Source organism: Thunnus maccoyii, chromosome 4 (genome assembly GCF_910596095.1).
Source record: "Thunnus maccoyii chromosome 4, fThuMac1.1, whole genome shotgun sequence".
Classification (NCBI taxonomy): Eukaryota; Metazoa; Chordata; class Actinopteri; order Scombriformes; family Scombridae; genus Thunnus; species Thunnus maccoyii.
In genome coordinates, this window is record NC_056536.1 from 7,050,720 (window position 1) to 7,070,788 (window position 20,069).

A 20,069-nucleotide genomic window follows, 5' to 3' on the forward strand; every position below is an offset into this window, starting at 1 on the left:
AAAGGGGTACAAAATAAAAGTTTGCTGCAAGCTGATTTTCATAACACTGTGGAATAAATGAAAACAATCAGCTGTCAGTGGCTACCTGCAGGGAAGGAAATCAATCGCAAAAGTAATTTCTTGAGGTCTACCTTGTTGCTGTTAAATGCAGCAAATCTCAGTTAAATCTGAGTGAGAAGCATTACTATTTTTTTCTGTTGTTGTTCACTCCTGTCAGCTCAGTTTTTAACATGCTGCTCGGTTTCATACAGGAAGCACCCGAGAGAACAGAAAATGTGAGTTCAAATGTATTTGACTTGTGTTGTGGATATTTTGACCGATGGTCAGCACCTCAGTGGGGAAAAGTGGACACAAGCCTTAGATGTCTTAAAGCTGAAAAAGTTTATTGAAGTACTTGATCAAGCAGAACTGAAATAGCGAACATTGAAGTCATCTGCAACGCGGATGCTGTCTCTTTCCGTTCTGTCCCTGAAAGTCTGAGTCTAAGTCTTTAACCTCAGCAGATCAGCCCACACTATGAAAAATTTGTCTAATTGGTTCACTAGTTTCTAAACAAGGAACTGCATTTTACCCGTGTCAGTTCAGGTCACGTTGCATGGAACTTCAGGTCACTGTCAGCACATTTTGGTTTGAATGTCTGACTGTGTCCATAGAATCTACGCATCCACCTAACTGTGTTGTCTAGGAAAGCCTCCAACCTTGGTGACCATGGCAATGCTGATTTACCCTCTATCAGGGAGGTTTCTGCTTTCCCCAAAACATCACAGACAGCTGCAGTCTCAAGGAGAGGAGAGAATACCTCCTTCCTGCTTAAGAATTTCAGTGTGACCTCAAGGCCCAGGCTTGATCCAATGCAACCCAATTTGTCAACCCTAAAGATGGAAAATTCCATAACAACTTGAACATTTTGTTTGCTCACAGCAGACATGACACATCAGCTGACCAAAAGATTATCCAATCAGTGATCGTGTGTGTTTTATTTTCTTTGATTTAAGATTCAAAGTGATTTTTCCCTGCATGACTCCAAGCTGCTGCTGCCTTCTCCTTTACCATCCCAACCTCATCCACTCCTGTTTTACATCAATATCAAAAAAAACTGTGATGGCACCTCTTGCCATGTTCAGTACGTACCCTCCATATATATCAGTGATATGTGTTTGTTAGATTTCATTGGGGGTTACTGTGTGCTCACTGCAGAATCTTTAGGATTCATCTTGGATTCATACAAGTAGCACACTAATACACACTCTGGACAACAACATCCACTAAGTGGATAAAATGCTAATTTAACTTAATTTTTCAGTTTGATTACTACTTCATCATATAACTTTTCAGACCAATCAGCTTACCGTTAATGACGGGTGTAAAGACAGCCATGCCCTGAAAGTTGGGATCACTCACTGTCTTGTCCAGTATAAGACCTCCAAAACTGGAAACCACAAAGAAAGAAAGAATAAGAACAACATGCGATCACTGCCAGGGTTTCCCAGCCTGACGACTGCATTATTGAGGATTTGTGGTCAGTGCAAAGGGTTAACAGGAGACCCACTGTAGATATCTACAGTGTAGGTTTTGATTTATCAAAATTTAGTCATTCACATAAACATTCATAGCCCCCTGTGGAGCCACAAAAGGCTTTATACAAGTTATTTCACATGTGCAGTAGTACTCCCCAAGACCTGTAAACAGACTTTGGTGTGTAAAATCAGTTTTATCAGTTTTATTCAAGTCTGTCAGTTTTCTAATTTTTTCACTCAGCTTGATTAGAGGTCTTCTTTTCTTTAACATCAGTATACAATTTAACTGAACAAATGGATGTGATGATCATTAATTAATAATAAAATTAACATTTTTATAAGTTTGTGTTGTGTGTCTGTATGTATGTATATACCTGCTAATGGACATGGCTACTATAACAGGCTGCCATCCTGAGCGGAGAACTTCCCTGATCTGAGGGCTCTGTCGGGCCACCACCACCCACAGTGGGATCAGAGCCAGGAAGACCAGACACACCAGGGGGGACAGGTACCATATATCTGTGGGACAGAGACAGGTATGAGGTGGTAAAGAAATAAACTGACCTCCTCTTATATGCTACTTATATTGATGGTCACTAAAAAATCAATGTAAATAAAATTTAAAAAAAAACCGAGCAAGCCATGGATTATGCTATTATCAATACTAGTATTGTTAGCTGACACTTAGCTATACAGTGATATAAAAGGTGAGAACACAGTAACAGAAACACAAGACAATGTAATGCAATATAACAGACTCGCTATAAATATTACTGTCATATTATACTATAATTATATTAAACTGTAAAATACTGTTGTGTAGTGATAAAAAACAGCACCGTAAAGTTAAATCAACACTTCTCTGATACAGTACAAAACGAAAGATATAAAAGTTATTTTGTCCATACTGAGTATACCATAGTTTTATATGAATTTCAAGTAATAAATACTAATGCCATCTTGAAAAAGGTGGGTTTAGGTGAAATATAGACACTTTACTTGCAAGATAAACATTTATGATGCGCCTTATCATAAATGCAGAAACACTTTCACAGTGAAATTATAGCCAAGAGCCTCACAGACATACATCATGATGAGCTGTCTGAAAAAATAATAAACCTGAGTTTTGCTGCCATCTTCTGTTCTCTTCATCAGCATCACAGAACACAGAAGAACTCAAAAAAGTCCAAATAGTCCCTCTTAGTTATTTGACACTATATCCATAATAAACACCATTACGTTGTTTTTATTACAACGAAGCAGACATTCAAAATGTCCTCTTATGGGTTGAAAACCCATTAATCCAGATGTGCCAAGTTGAAAGAAACCAACAAGTTGTCGTCATATTCAAAAGGCGGCCAAAATCTACATGGAAGCACTCCTGTGGCTACTGATACCCACAACACAGCAGAGCAGCTCAAACAAGGGTGACATGGAGCCATAAATCAGAGCTGAGTCAAACTTCATTGCCCTCACTGACTCCACCGCAAGCATTTGCATTCCAACTGCATTTCCTCACCTATGTACTCGTACAGCGTGCTGCTGACCCCGGCCAGCAGGGATAGGGTGATCAAATCACCCAGGCTGGCAGCGATGGGGGTGGCCACATTGTCAGGGTTGATCCCCACCTTCCTGGACCCGATAATCACTCCAATCATCACCAGACCTGCGGAGGAGTGGCGGCAGACCAAGGAGGAGTGAGAGTGAAGACAGAAAGAAGCAAGACAGCAATGAGTAAGAGACAGAAACAGAAAATAAGATGATGGAGAAAAAGCAAAACTGTCATTACATTTAACCAAGATGTATGAAAAGGAAAAATGAATAAAGAAAGAACAATGCTGATGAAAGCTTTCAGCTGAAATGTGTTACTATTTCTATATTAATAAAGACAATTTTCAGGACATCACCCAGCCTCACAGGGTGACAGCTTACTGGGAAAGGAAAAAGAAGACTTAAACAAGCTGGATAGGACTAATCAAATAAAAAAGAAACGTAGGAAAATACTGTAGAGAAATATTATAAACTGAATAGTAGGGGGAGGAAAACTGAAAAGAGGTTATTCCCTGCTGAGACATGACTCAAGACATTAGCAAAAACAGAAACCGGAAATGTAATTCCTTCACTCATCAAGCCTGCTAAATGCTAGAACATAAATGATGTGGATGAATTATGGATTATGCAGTAACTACATGTGGGGAGGGGTTATATGGGGATAGATGCACAGTCAAACTCTGCTGGGTCCATGTACTGACGTCTGGTTTGACATTAAGAGTAAAAAAGACCAGTCCTTTTTGGGAAAGATGTTTATTTGATTTCTTGTCATGAGTTAAATGAGAAGGCTGATACCACTCTCATGTCTGTATGCTAAATATGAAGTTAGCTTAGCATACAGACTGGAAGTAGGGGGATCAACTAGCCTGGGTCTGTCCAAAAGTTTAAAAAAAATGCCCCCAAGCACCTCTAAAGCTGACTAATCCTGAAGTCTTGTCTTACAGTTTGGGTTTTGTGCAGACAACCAATTTTGCAAACTCTGGACAAAGCCAGGCTAGCTGTTTCCCACTGTTTCCAGTCCTTATGCTAAGCTACGCTAACTATCTGTGGTCTAGCTTCATATTTACTGTACAGACATGAGTGAGTTTTTGATCTTCTCATCTAACTCTCTGCAAGAAAGCAAATAAGTGTATTTCGCAAAATGCCAAACTAGTCATTTAATCCATTAAAGAGCAGTTTACTGACCAACAGACAGGGCAGCTATGAAGGAGGTTAAAAGGCGTCTTATCTAGTTAGACCATCTTGTGTGTGTCTTTGTGTCTGCTTAAGAAGCAGCTGAATAACCATAATACCTCACCTTCATGTTTGTTTCCAATTAGTGACTATCCCAAAAATCTTTTTTTTTTCTTACTACCTAAGCATCCTACCACCTTTCATTGAAAACCATTTTCTGCCAGTTGTGTGCTGCAATGCTACCCCTGGATCCTGGGTGACTGGATCCTCACTGGGTATTTAGTGCACTTACATCTTGATTTTAGACTTTTTTCTCACTGCATTTCCTGATAACTCAGAACATTAATGCCAGCTGGCATTAGTATAGTATATTACATTTGCTTTGGCTCGGTTTTCTCACTGCAAAGAGCAAAACTGACGCACACTCAGTCTCCAGTATACAGACACTTCATTGTAGTACAAATTTCAGTGCCTAATTACAAAGTGTGCACTTCACTGAATCAATGCAACACGTGTCTGCAAACATTTCTCCTTATTTTACTGTAACATTACCCCATTTCCTTTTGATTACTGTAAAAATATTGCAATGTATTGTCTTTTACATTAGTGTAAATTGTGGTTTATAGCTATATGCTTTCCAGCATACTGGTTGAAATATTTAAGGATTGGTGCCAGGGCAGAGCAGAAAAAGTAAATATCATCACATAAACTATTGTGCTTCTCTGATGAACCTTTTGCGTGATGTATTAGCTAATATGATGAAGATGTTTCCATTTTGTGTACTGATAATTGTGCAGAATTTTGTGTTGAGAGTTTTGCTAACTAAAACTCTGTTGAGAAAATTAAAAAAATAAAATACTGTAATGTATGTTCAGTTTTAGGGATGGCTGTGGCTCAGGAGGTAGAGCGGGTCGTCAACTAATCGGAAGATTGGCGGTTCAATTCCCGGCTCCTCCAGTTCGCATGTCGATGTGCCCTTTGAGCAAGATACTTAACCCCTAATTGCTCCTGATGGTTGTGCCATCAGTGTGTGAATGTGTGTGAATGACTAGATTTCCTCTGATGGGCAGGTTGGGACCTTGCATGGTAGCCCCTGTACCCATTCAGCGTATGAATGTGTGTGAATGGGTGAATAGGTGAATGTGATTCGTAGTGTAAAAGCGCTTTGAGTGGTCGGAAGACTAGAAAGGCGCTATACAAGTACAGTCCGTTTACCATTTTATTCAAAATCTGATGCAAAACAGGTCACTAACCTAAAGAGAGAGCAGCTACAAAGGCCGTGGTGATGCTGCTGGCACACAGAACAGCTGCCTGGTCCAGTTCAACCCCCCCTCTGGAAACTGCCCCTAAACACACCGCTGCCACTGCTGCAAGGAAGCCCACAACTGTGGCTTGAACCTGCAGAATATGAAAATAGGACATCATAAGATTCAACAATTGTACAGTACAACAATTAATGTGACAGTGATTAATAAATTAATCATTTGGTCGATAAAACATCAGAAAACAATGAAAAATGCCTATAACAATTTCCCAGAGTCAAAAGTGACATTTTATGTTGTCCATTGTCCGACAGTCCAAATATTTGGTTTACAGTTATATAAAACAGGGAGAAGCAGTAAAAACTCACACTGGTGAAGTTGGAACCAGAGTATGATTGTCTGTTTTTGCTTGAAAAATTATTTAAAAGATAAATCGATTATTAAAATAGTTGCCGATTAATTTTCTGTCCATAATTGTTTAAGCTATATTAACGTTACCATTCAAACTTCACCATTATTTTCACAAAAATGGAACCTGATAACACAGTGCTGACCTCTATTTGGTTCCTTTATTCTCTTGCCAAATTATACTGTATTTCTAATTACCACAAGAGATCTAATGTGAGCACTTTAGCCCAGTCTGCAGCTTATATTAATAGTAAAAGTATTATTTTTAAAAGTATCATATCTATTTAATATAACATTAAATTAATTGGCAACTATTTTGATAATCAATTGTTTCAAATCATTTCAAATGTCTAAAGTCTCTGATTCCAGCTCCTCAAATGTGAATATTTTCTTGTTTCTTTAGTCTTCTATGACAGTAAACTAAATATCTTTGGGTTGTGGACTGTTGGTCGGGCCAAAACATATAACATTGGATGACATCATCTTGGGAAAATGATTAACGTTTTTCACCATTTTCTGACATTTTATACACCAAACAACTAATCAATTAATCAAGAAAATTATCAACAGATTAACTGACAATAGAAAATAATGGTTAGCTGCAGCCCTACAATGATATAAAGCTGTCATTAGATTTCTTGTGACGTAATACTTAACACTATTTGAGTATAGCTGAGATACTACCTATAACACCTGTGACACTAAACACAACACAATAAATTAGACATCAGGTACCTAAACATAAAATAGCTCACTGGTTATTTTGAGTCCTCATTTTACCTGTAAGTTAACACATCGAGTAATAGAGGTTCCAGTTTCCAGTATGTTACCTGTATGAGGGCCAGATTGCTGCACACCATAGTCCACTGTTTATCAGGGTCATCCATTTGGCCTGTGTTGGCCTAAAGACACAGAGATACCACCAGTCACTTCAATCATATTGTGGGGGTGAAAGGGCTTTCAACTTTCAATCATTAAAGTTATATAGGTTTGACGAAATGACAAACATGTTGATATGGAATAATGCATTCCTCATTTGCAAACATGAAGAGCTACAAGGAGTTAGGACTTGAAGATGAAGAGAAAATTGAAACTGGAGCAGTCAAAGATTTTTTTTCTTTTTTTGACAACCTGGGGTTTGTCTGATTGTTTGACTGCCCGTATTTCTTGCCCTGCTGGACTCTATCATAGCAAAGTCACCATGCCCCCAGAACTCAGCAATGAAGTTGGTGAGTAAAATGTTATCATAACCTATGGGTAGGTCAACCAAACACTGCGATAATGAGACCCACACAGGTTGAAAAAAAATGCAAAACTGAATAAGTGCTGTGTCATCTGCACAGGACTAAGTACCAAAACTAGACCTCATTGTCATTCTAAATGATTTAACATCTGGTGGTCATGCCTAATCTTACTTCCAGAGACAATTTGAATGTTAAAGTAGTTTACATTTACTCTGTAGAAATCAGATCTACGTACAACTCAAACTGAGCTGAAAAACAAACATTTTGCCAATTAGTTTTCCATGGTATTACATGATATTAACAGGCTTGAAAAATACATTCATCTTATGTGAGTTAATGTGAGTAATATAAACTTAGCACAAAAAGTAAGGAAATTTGTGTTTGGTAGATTATTTCTTTGTTGTAACAATGCTTCTTGGCAATAAATCTTATACCTTTGGAAAGTCTGTTTATTTCCCTTTTAAATGGTGCCACATTTGTAAGGAACATGCATTTGTGGGATGAGCAGCACAGCTGAGTATGTGGGTTGCGCCCATGAAAAATTTGCCAAATCTTCTCTGCCAATGCCAAACAGCTTATTCTGCCATTGACTCTTGTTTGGTGTTTGGTGGATTGGATGATTGAAGTTTGAAGAAACAAGACATATTGGCAATTTAACAATTTATTCATTTAACAAACAGGAGCCTCAGTAGCGTGTGGAAGACTGGCCTTCACTTTGGAGATGGTACTAGGGCTCACTCCAAATAATGCTGCAACTTGGTTTTGCGGAACACCAGCTTGAAGTTGCCCTATCACACGGGCCCTATCCAGATCAGTCAATCGTGGCATGCCGATTCACCTACTGACCACTGTAGCAGTGCCCATGCTCACAAGGCGGTACCACTGGGGGTACCAGAAGCTCAAAACAAGAGTCAATAGCAACAGCAAAATAAGCTGTTTGGCACTGGTACCACGCTGTTGTGGCTGTGTATAGTTCTTCCATACGCTACTGAGGCTCCTGTTTGTTAAATGAATAAATTGTTAAATTGCCAATATGTCATGTTTCTTCAAACTTCAATCATCCAATCCACCAAACACCAAACAAGAGTCAATGGCAGAATAATCTGTTTGGCATTGGCAGAGAGGATTTGGCAAATTTTTCATGGGCGCAACCCACATACTCAGCTCTGCTGCTCATCCCACAAATGCATGTTCCTTACAAATGTGACACCATTTAAAAGGGAAATAAATAGGCTTTCCAAAGGTATAAGATTTATTGCCAAGAAGCATTGTTACAACAAAGAAATAATCTACCAAACACAAATTTCCTTACTTTTTGTGCTAAGTTTAGTAGGTAGTAATGATCTTCTCTTAAATACTAAAAAGACCGTCATTCAACAAACATAAGGCTTTGAAAGCTGTAATGTGTAACAACTATGATAGTGCACAGGGATAGTTTTTCAAGTCTGTCTTCAAAAAATACTCATGCCCATATGTACATCGAAATGCTTTCTGGTTGCTGTAATTGTTTCTCCTGTCCTTTTTGGCCCTGAAGAGATGACTTCCTAGCACGATTCCAATTTAAGTGATGGGGAGACAAAATCTTACATGAAGCTGCAGACTGAGTTAGACAAATCCAGTGGATATGTTCCTGCTAAGTTGCAGTGGAGGGATGGTAACATGAAGATTACATTTTGTACTTTACCCTTTGAATCCTGGGTGTTTTATCTCATTCTTATTTTCCTTCTTATAGGCTGACGGCATAGTTACTATACATGTCACCCAGGCATGCCATATACTGTTTTTTCAGGACAAGTTATACTATTCAGAAATGCCATAATTTTTCATGTATGCATGCTCTATGAGAGAACTTAACTAAATACAAAAAAATTAAATTTGTTTTTTTTATTCATCTTTATGTCCAGAAGTTTCAAAACAGTGCAACGATCCAAATATGAATGAATAGAGGAGATTGTCAGAGTTCCAAGGATATAAGAACCATGTTGATTGGACATTCTGAGCCTTACTAAGTCAAAAAATGTATTGATAATGCCAAACATCATTTTCATTGATTTTATCCCTCTGATTGTTTTGCTAATTGTAATTGCTCTGTATCAGCCAGCAAGGCTATTAGTGTTATTATTTTTTTGCTCCATGACATCACACGCAGTGTTTGCTTCTTCCAGTTTACATAGCTGTAAAAAGATCAACTGGGTTACTTTCATTGGAGAAAAAGTCATCAATCTGATGATTATGAGCAAAGACCTCAAGTTATAAGGAGCATAATTTTACTTTGATTTCAGTATGAATTTACTGATATTTATCCATAAAGGATTGCAGAGAAAAGGCCATCTTTGAAAAGGTTAGGTAAGGGTAATGTCTGTTTCAGTGTAAAGGGCATGTGAACATTGTTTTAAGACAGACTTAAAATAATATGAACCTACAGTATCCTTTAACACCTAGCTCTTCTTACAGCAGTGGAGAGGCGAGCAGCCAGGGTCATCTCCAAGTTTCCTTTGAGTCCGACCAGTGCAGGCACCAGGATGAACACTTCTGTGATCACCTTAAACACCTCCCAGTGCTGGAACACAAACGGGGAAAATTAAACATTGTTTAGACAGTTACGGAGCATTGCTCACAAACACAGAAAACAAATACACACAGATATAATTACATTTAATCACCATCACCACCAATCATCACCATTCTCCCAGTTCCTCCTTGTTAATAATGACATATTTCAATTTGAAAAAAACATCAGTCATTTCCACCACCACAGATGTAAACTCTGAACTAGGGATGCAAATTTTAAGCAGTTTCTTCAGTTGATTGGCTGTGTTAACAATTGATTGTCGGTTAATCATTAACAATTTATGAAATACGCTGGATGTTTTGCCAGTATAAAACCATGTCCTATGTTCGACACAAAATCAGAGTAGGCTACATTAATAATTAATTCAAAGAACAGATAAAGTGAACACCAAGTTACTTCAATAAGTGAACGGGGGGAGGGGCAGGATGAAGCTCAGCTAGGGAACCAAATGTGCTAGGGCCGGCCCTGGAAATAAGCACATCACATATTCTAGACTACCCCAGTAGCCTACTTTCCCTGTTTCCACATCTCTGAGCAGCATCTTTGATGCCACACCATACTGCACAGGTTCACTGGGTTTACAAGACGTACAGTTCAGAGGCTGCCTCACATTTTCTGACTACAACTCCAGTTGGCAGGTCCAAGATGGTTTAGATCTTTAAATAGATGCACATATAAAAGGACAACGCATCTGCCAAGAGCAGAGTGATGTGGAGCAGAGGCAGGGAGGGAAGAAGGGAGGGAATAGATGAGAGGAGAGAGTGACAGAGCAGGCCAGAACAAGGGAAGGAGAAGTAAGAAATTGTGTTATAAAAACATTTTTCAGTCGAAACAATGTCCTGGAAGCAGAAATATTTTTAGTGATTCAGTTACCCTTAAATAACAATGACAGAAAATGACCAACATAGAAACACCCTTGAATATGTAGTATCATTGAAACATAACGATTACTGACCGGGACAAGCTTTGCTACAAGGTAACATACAGTAGCTACACATGATGAATCATTTTATTATATTTTATTATTTGCATTTCACAAAATGTAGAATCCAAAGCCCATAGAGTGCTTTGTTTTTTCTGCAAATGTGTCCTTGTATGAACTTGACATTTTCCGCAGCAAATATGCCTGCCTTTAAAGTAAAGCACAATTAAAAAAGTGTACAACAAACTAGATAAGCTTCTTAGCTAGCCTGCACAATAATACATGCTCGTCCTTCACCAGTCATCTGTTCTATTAAGAGTCAATGAGGTGAATCTGTTCTGACATTTGTAATCGAGATGACTAAAAATCCAGTCTTGCAACATAAACTCAGTGTGGTTCACTCCATTTGCCTAGACAAAGCGAGTAGTTTTTGGTGGCCTTTATTGAACACCATTTTCCATAAGCCTCGAGAACATTGTGGGTTAAATGACACCAGCTCAAATAGTGAAGTCCATGGGCTACGTACACACCATTTTATGATGATGTATGTATGCTCGTTCCCATGCTGATAAAGTTAAATGGGTGTGTAGTTTGCTTAGCTTTGTTAAGATCATGAAGGTTTCAACTACTAATTGCAAGTACTGTAGTAGATAGATAGCTTCCTCACCCAAAATACTGAAAGCCATGTTCAAAAATACATGACCTAATTGAATATCATTTATAATACAGTATATCATTTTTTTAAAATCTTTCACTACACTTGCTCATTTGCCTTTGCCAGTTATCTAATATAGACTTGTGCTTTGGCTCCACCAACTGACAATTAACTCAACCAATGAGATAATTATTTTTATAACTGATGCTTTAAGGCCAAGTGGTGGAGGTAGTGATGAGGTTCGAGGGGGGTAAACAAGTCCGTGGGAGAGAATAGAGGGCTGAATAAGGGGGATGGTGAATTGTAGAGGTTGTGTCGGTCTATTTATATACATCACTCTAAGGCTGTGGACTGGTAGGTCTAGCTAACAGCTGTCATATTGGAAAGTTATCATGGGACATGGCCCACTTCTGCTGTAATACTGCTGCTGCTGCCTAAGTCTGAAGGGCTAGGAGCCAAGATAACTAAACACAGTGCTACTCTAGGGAGAAAAAACTATGTTTATGATGTGTTTGCTTTTATTGTCAATATCATTAAGTACTTGTCATCATTAGAGACATTATAATTAGTCTATGTCATCAGCATGTGCAGTCAATTATTTTTTAGAACAGTTAATGTAACAGTTAAGACAAATGTGAGAAATACTCGAAAAACTGCAAGTAATGTGGACCGTCTTTCCCTCTTATTTGTGCACCTGCAACTGCACTATGTGATACCACGAAATTAAAGTTTCTTGAGCCTCTCCCTCTCTCTGGCCTCATGTCTTTCTTTATCTCTCATCCTCCAACCATTTATTAAATTAACTGCTCACTTTTATTCCAAGGCCCTTCTCTCTCTCCCACATCTAAATCTGATTTAGAAAACTTAGAGAGGTGGATGTTCAGCAAAGCTCCATCTGTTGAACACGAAACAGCACTGTCAACAGGGATGGGGCAGGGGCTAAAACTACTATACACTACATACAGTAAATGGAATCAATATTTCCACCATCCATCCACTGATACATCCACTTATCTATCCAGGAATCTGTCTGTTGTGTTCCATCTTCCGTCCATTTGTGCACTTATTGACTGCCGCTGTCCACCAAATAAAGCATCAACCATTAACTCATCACTCTCCCCACAAATAAAATCTAAATAATAAATTGGCTGTATTTTCATCCAAAGTGCTGTACAATTTGCAAACCCATTTACCCCAGCACACCAAGGCAATGGCTCACTCTACCTGTTGAGCCACAGCCGCAAGTGTTTGAAAGACCCATGCATATGTGGTCAGAGAGCAGCCCAAGGTTTAATCAGGGTGGATGAGATTGACTGGCAAATGTACGATATTTAATAAAAGGCCAATGTCAAGCTGACCCTAATTTGTCCTTGTAGATATGAAATTATGCTAACTATGACCTTTCTCACCTCAGCAGCAACTGTATATCCAACCTAACCTTGCATTTATTCACTCCATCAGGTACCATCCATTCCTTCATGCCAAACTCTTTAGATAAAGTCAATCCATCTGGGTATTGAACCTCAGTATGTTTTTGGTACAGATTAAAATGTACCCGTATCAAAAACCATAAAGTATGGAAATGTGCTTGTTCAGATTCATGCTCTTCTTACTTACTTATTACTTATTCTTTGATCAGTTTCTGATTTAAATCAAAATTCTGCTAAATTACCATTCACTAAACTTCTCCCTCAAGCAGCGATTGTCCAATAGCAGCTTAGAAAACGTAACTAGGCATGATTGACCTGTCAAGCTTTGGATTTCTCAGCTCTTTGAAGTTGTGTGAAATGGGCTCTAGAGAGAGAGATACGCAGTATCTCAAGAGTTTGGAGGGTGTTGTCTTTTTTTTTCTTTCCTAAACCTGAAACATTTAAGCAAAAGTGTGCAGCTTGGTTTAAACACTGCATTTATCTGCTCTAATAATCTGCAAACATTAGTATGCCAGGCTAACTAGCTAACTAATTTACAGGTTACAAATCCCTGTTCAGGACTGGAACATCCATAGTGTGGGAAATAATATGCTTTTCAATCAGAGTTTAGAGCAATGATAGCAGCTTTACCCTGCTCTTAAATGGACTTGAGGTTTACAGTCCAGCAACTCCAGTCAAATTCAGAGAGGGATTCAAATCCCCAATCGAACAAAAAAAGTTGCGTCCATGGCATGTACGCTACTTTTTGCTAACATTCCTCAATGTAATGCGCCGCATTCTTTAGAGGCAAAAATTACCGTTGTGCAACTCCACAGCTGACAGTAATGATGCAAAATGATGATTAGCAAAATCTCACAGCTCATTATTAACTGTCTATTATATAGAGAGTAGTGAATAAGTCAACTAGGGAGTGATTTCGGACACGGCCATAATCTTCATCCTCAAAGACTTTTCTCTTGTTAAAGTGAAACATAGTACAGTAAGCATTCAAAAAGGGTTATATTATAAAAAAAAATCATATTTAAATAACATTTTATTTATAGTACTGCACTACAATACTAGAGCTTTCTTACTCTTTCACTTAGCCCTATTTATCCATCATCATCTATCAATCTCTCAAAAAGTTCACAAATAATATTTCTTAGATTTTCATACTTGTATGAGGTCCATGACGATACCAGCGGAGACCATTCCCAGACCTGACACCAGGTATGGCACTATGACCTGGGCAGCAATGAGCCAGGAGCTCTCTGGTAGGAAACCATGTTCTGAGCGTGTCAACTTCCACGTCACGCCACGTAACTTCTTGCCCTGGTAGCGTAGCTCTAGTTCCAGTCGAGTCACCACCATGTTGAATGAAGGGTTAATTGAGTACTAAGTTCGATGTATAGTTATCCCATGGTAATTGTAACTGCATTGCAAATGTAAAGGATGTGGGTTTAGTTGACGCAAAAAATCAGCTTCTCATATGTCCAAAAAACTTGTCTGAGTTTCACCTGTCTTCAGGACTGAGAAGTGAGCCAGGTGAATGCTGAAGAAGAAACCAATCAATATTTTTGGTTAAAAAAAAGGCCAAGGGCAAATGTTTCAAGCAGTCACTAAGGCCTTTCTTGAAGAACTGGGAGACAGAATTGGTGAATGCGTCATTGTTCTAGTTTCAAAGGCAAGCTTTTCTTGAATCATTATTGATGATGCAGATGTAAAAGCTTACATTAACCCTTTTGACATCTGAAGAAAACTGAGAAAGAAAGTAATCAGCTACTGCCATGTCTTCAATGAGTGTAAAAATCAAGTGAAACAAGCAAGAGATTGTCACTTAATGATGTGTTTGTTCCAATTAATTATCTTTTTTTCTCAGACAAAATCAAAGTTAAAGGCTTTAAACTGGAGGGCAACAGAGCATGGCATCTTTGGCCCAGTGGTGAGTCAGCAGTGATGAGGTATCCATTTGTCAGCTCCACTGGGGAACACAATCATTAACACCATTTCTGATTCATAGGTCACAATGTTCTCTACACGCACAGATGCTCCACATCTTCAGTTAAACTCTCTTCATGTCTGCAGGTGAACAGGTTCAAAAGTCAAGCCTTTAATGCAAGTGCCAGAGTATCTCTAACTGACCTTTTTTTTTTAAGTAAAGGTCAATAAGACAGATTTGACATCCACACACAGGTTAAAGACATTGAACCTGACAATGAAGAGTTCAGATTTCAAGTACAGTTGCTTTGATCTACTCCAGTATCCATTTGATATAGTTCACAATCCTTTCAATGAAGTTTAGTGTTTGCTGGTTTAATCTATTTGATCCCATCTGAAATCTCCTTAACCTCCTGTGTAAAGGCACAGCTGTATCCTGCAAATGATAGTGGTGCTCGCTGTGACAGCTGGATGACCGGTAGGGACGAGGATATGAAGAATAGTCCAAAAGGTCTTGAGAGTTAGAAGCAGAAGGATCCTTTTAGTTGTGATAATGTGGTCTTTGTCATTCCAGCTCCTCTCTTTTGGAAGGCTCACAGCAAGGTTGAAGATTACAACAAAAAGAGCTCCGTAATGTAATAAGATCTAAAAAAGGTCCGCTGACAAGATGCAGCAGCCGGCTTCTAGCAGGCTGGAGTGCTCCTTTCCTCCTGTCAGCATCAGGGTAGTCCTGCTCCCTCCGCTCTGCTCTGCTGTGACGTAGCATAGAAAGAGGCAGGGCTGTCTGCACTGCCTGACATGCAAACTCATGAGGGAAATGACCGGCTTACCGGCTCACACTAACACTCCCCCTCTCTCTTTTTCTTGCTGCGTGTCTGCCTCTCATCCTACCTCCTTCTTGCCATGTGACATCCCTCTTTCTACGTCGCCGGTCTCTGTGCATTCCTTCCTCTCTCATCCCTCTTTTTTTAATCTTCCTCTGTATCGTGACTCATTCTTTCTCTAAATCCATTCCCTCCATCTCTACCTCCGTTCCACCTGCTAGATTTGCAGTGTGATCCTGTCACAGGCCCTTATACTGCATCTCCCTATTATCTAACTCCACATGTAAGACCATATAAACATACTGTTGAGACTTAGTCGATTTCCAATTCACTAGTAAATTCCTTTTAAGATAAGATAGCCTTTATTGTTCTTGAAAGGAAATTTGTCTTGGACCACGAAAGGACACAGAGCTGCTAACATCAGTCATGACAAACACCACACAACATGTCAACAACAGCCATCAAATGAACAGATCACACAAAGACAAAAAGGTAAAAGATGTACTAAATAAATAAATAAAATACATAGATGTACACAAAAACTAACAGCAGAGAGATAATGCACATATGCTCTTTAGCATATTTATTGATTTCACTTTTGTCATGTCATGGTGATGACTCGGTAGCTGCTATGATTGAATCCACAGCACTTTTAGGACTTCTAAAAGCATAAAAGTTCCTTCTTGACCTCAGAAATAGCAGTTTGACAAAAACTATTTCCACTCAAGACTCAAGATGCAAGTGGAACTGATATTACTGTTGTTGTGCTTTCAGACAGCTAGCGGTTATCACGCAGCTGCCATCCAGTAACGTCAACGTTCTGTATTTTTAATCAGCGGCAACAGGCTGCTGCCCAGCCTTATGGCTCCCAGACTGTTTGTCCTTATCAATATGTCTGCTGGTGAAAAGATGTAGGATATAATTCAATTCAGAAACCAGTAAACTCAGCTCCTGTGTTGTTATATTTTAGCTTCTGAGGTTGCCATGGTCATACGATGAGCCACAGCGGGTAGGTAGAAAAAAGTTGAACAAAAGTGAGTGCACAGTCTCACAAACTGTTAATTTTTCTTTCATTCTCTCATCTACACAGTCTCCTCATGTTTTTTAATTTGTATGCACTAGTTTGGCATAACATTTGTTTCCTCCACATTCACAGTAGAGCTGCTTGATTATGGCAAAAATCATAATCACGATTATTTTGGTCAATATTGAGATCACAATTATTTAACACGATTAGTTTTTGACTCTCATTTTTGCTAATTGCCGATGCTGATATATGCACATATTTTTTTCCACCTGGCTGAGGAGACTATTACACATGCAATCATAGATTGTCCTAATAATCAAGAAAGACAATGTATGAGGGAAGAACTTAGGAAGACTGGAGTTCAGCAGCTCAGCATTAAAACTTTAATGAACCTGCCAAGTGGGTGGAGCAGTAGTTGTCTTTGAGTTTATTTGACAGGATTAATGTGTAGCATTTAATCTTTGGTCCACAGTCCAAAGCAGAGGGTGGTGGTAATGCACCTAATACGCTAGTTGCCAACCGCTATTATAAACCAAAACATCCTGTCAGGAGTTTCCTATCTGGTTAGCCGAACACCATAGCACTTCCACGGACTATTACATCCTGATGGTCCTGGTGTTTCCTCCGCAGGCTCCAGAGAGCCGGGGCTAACTTTAGCTGGGAGGCTAGCGAAGGCTAACTGGCTTTGCTTCCCTCCGGTCATGCTGTAGCCTCCCAGCTAGCCCCAGCTCTCTGTGGTGAGGAAATAAAACCAATGAATCAGTATGTGCAAACAATGTTAATTTCTTCCCATGGAGCCCACATGCAGACTATTTTGGTTCAATAAATTTCAGCTTTCAGTCAGCCTGGTGAAGGCAGGTTAGCCGGCCACTGGTCAGCAGCTGCTTCTGACATATGTCCGGTTCTGTGGACAGAGATGCTGAATGCCTGTCGGAGACGTTAAAGCGCACAGCTGTAAAGGAAAGGCGTGTGCTAGATTTGTAACACAAGACAAAACGAGAGCATTGTTACGAAATGACAATAATAAACAATAATCATTTTATCTCGATTATCCTGTTTTCATAATTGTTGGGGGCCAAAATCGTAATCGAAAATAAAATTCGATTAATCGCACAGCCCTAATTCACAGCATAAAATGTCTCTGGCTTCTGGTAGGGTGACGATTTATGGACATCTTTATGTTTAATTTTACCACCACATGCCTAATTTTCAGAACATATCATTGGTGCATTAATTTATTTGGAGTGACAATGACCAATAGTTTAGTGGTTCAGTCTGAAAGAGTTGGGAGAGACTGATTTAAGGCCCCTGTGTCCATTTCAAACAAACAAACAATGTTATGGAAGCGTCAGAAATATATTTGAATAACTGAGTGATGTAACCCAAGTTCAGTAAAGCTGAGTGAGACATAACTTGGAAAGTAATGACAAACCACTGGGTTCCAGAACTGAAAAAGCCCATAGGCAGGCATTGGGTGAAGGACGTAACATATAGGACGGATCCACAACCACCACAGGCTACCATAAAAAGCCCAGTTGCTGATATTGTAGTGTTCCTGTCTTTATCTCCCTTCCAATTAGATAGGCTACTCTCAATGTCCTTCTACGTGCCCTGCGCTTTGAGACACAGCGCCCAGCCAAATTCAAAACTAATCGGGGAAGAGGAGAGGGTGGAGGCAATACTGATGAGCACCAGATGGAGTGAAGGGAGTAAGCCACATGAGGTTAGGTGTGCATTAATCAGTGGAGGACAAGTAGGAAAAAGGAGAGAGGTACGAGCTCATCATAAAGCAGACAGCAGTGTGTCTGATTTCCCTGAGCCCAACTGGCTGCAAACCAAATACCAGGGACGCTTTGCAGAGGATAAAGACAAAACAGGACCACACACACACACACACACAGGTACCCACTTCACATCAATTAAAAAGAGAAGAAGCAGAATACCGACTAGACACACAAACACAGTGGCACACTAGAGAGGGCTTTCCAGTGGCACAGAACAAAGGACCTTTTGATACCTTTAACAATGGCTGAGATCAGCTGGTTTTCTAACTTGACAAACATTATTCAAATATATTCCCGGTTGCAAATGTCCCTACCATGGATCGTTATTGGCTGACAGGCATTCCAGTCAGTGCCAATATTTCAAATAACACTCAAACCACAAAGCACAATTCACCTTATTGTATGTGTCCCAGCAACAAGAAAGCGCTTCACTGCAATATGTTGTCTTTTAACTTTCTGACTGCACCGGAAAAGGGAATGTGTTGTATTGTGTGGGTTGACATCTGCTGCTTGTGATCACCATGTGCCTGCATCTTAGCACTGTATAGCTTTAAGGACAAAAATGAGAGACCTTCTTCTACGGTCATAAACATTGGCCACTATTAGTGGATCAGCTAGTCACAGTGACTGATTAGAATAAAACTTTTCACTCAGAATAAAACTTTTCGCTCAATTCAGTAGTTGAGTGAAAAGTTATGTTTATAAATCTATTTCCAGACCAAGAAAGCATAAATCAGCTGGTTTTGCATTCCTTTGTGTAGAATGCAAATAACTTAACATACATCACTGTACTGTTAGCATCATTGCTGTACTGTGCTGCCACAACACAAAGTAAGCTAGTTGAAGATAGCTATATTGATAATTTTGTGCCATCTTTTTGAACCAATATCTGTGGTGGCATCAGGCCATATGACCTTGTAGAATCAGCAAGGGTTATCTGGTGAATGTGCACCAAAACATAGGTGCTGTCATGCCAGTGGCCATACAACCTTATTGTGAATGTGGATGTGTGTTAGGCTATGTGAACCAATCGAGTCAGAGGTTTTTGACTTGTGTTTACCATAGCAGGACAAGAGACAAGAAGAGACGAAAGCAGAAATGGGATGGAAAAGAATGGATGGGTCGCATAAGGTTGATAAACAGGTAACTTATCAATGGCAGTCAGATACAACACACACTAACACTCAAACTGAGCATCACTACTGGGTAAAAATGAACTATGACGACTTTGCATTACTGTCAAAACAAATATCCACTGTCGAGCTGGTACTCAGTTCATGAATGAACCTTGAAATCTGTGCTACCACTGTTTCAAAATCAGCCCCAGGACAGTATTCACTCACCTGTACATTGTCCAGCACCATGCCGGCCATCACCATGCCCATCCCAGCCAGCAGGTAGAAGAAAAGCACCTGTAGACAGATAGCTACGGATGACTCCTCCTCCACTTTGGCCACTGATATTTTCGGCCTCTGCTCTGCTGGCTTTTTAGGAGGCGGCTGGAGGACCGGGGGTAGGAGGAGGTCATCCTGTCCTTCTAAGGTACCTCCTAGGGAGGCACTGGGACTCCCACCAGGGCTCTTCCCCTTGGAGCGTGATTTTTTGTTCTTTTTCCTCTTGCGGGTCTGTTGTGACGGTATCTCCTCAGTGGGCATGATGGCGGTGTTGGTTGTGATGAGTGGGACGTTGGTGGCTTAATCTGGGGATACATAGAGAGTGAAAAGGGACGAGGGACATTTGGGGGGTCAGGTATTGTTTCAAGTGTACCCCACCAAATCTCAGT

General features: G+C 39.6%; 1 protein-coding gene across 4 annotated transcripts in view; it reads right to left on the minus strand.

The window, feature by feature from the left end:
- LOC121895254 (solute carrier family 41 member 3) overlaps nucleotides 1–20,069 on the minus strand; it is a 45,747-nt gene that overhangs the window by 11,906 nt on the left and 13,772 nt on the right. For 3 of the 4 annotated variants that reach the window (XM_042408251.1, XM_042408250.1, XM_042408249.1), the window contains exons 2-8: nucleotides 19,630–19,985; nucleotides 9,608–9,715; nucleotides 6,742–6,813; nucleotides 5,495–5,639; nucleotides 3,037–3,183; nucleotides 1,892–2,036; nucleotides 1,350–1,429 (exon numbers count right to left, since the gene is read on the minus strand). In XM_042408251.1, the coding sequence (XP_042264185.1) occupies nucleotides 1,350–1,429; nucleotides 1,892–2,036; nucleotides 3,037–3,183; nucleotides 5,495–5,639; nucleotides 6,742–6,813; nucleotides 9,608–9,715; nucleotides 19,630–19,941 (1,009 nt within the window). In that variant the 5' untranslated portion in view covers nucleotides 19,942–19,985. Of the gene's footprint in view, nucleotides 1–1,349; nucleotides 1,430–1,891; nucleotides 2,037–3,036; nucleotides 3,184–5,494; nucleotides 5,640–6,741; nucleotides 6,814–9,607; nucleotides 9,716–13,889; nucleotides 14,235–19,629; nucleotides 19,986–20,069 lie in introns of those variants that run through there. The other variant, XM_042408252.1, reaches the window with a different exon arrangement.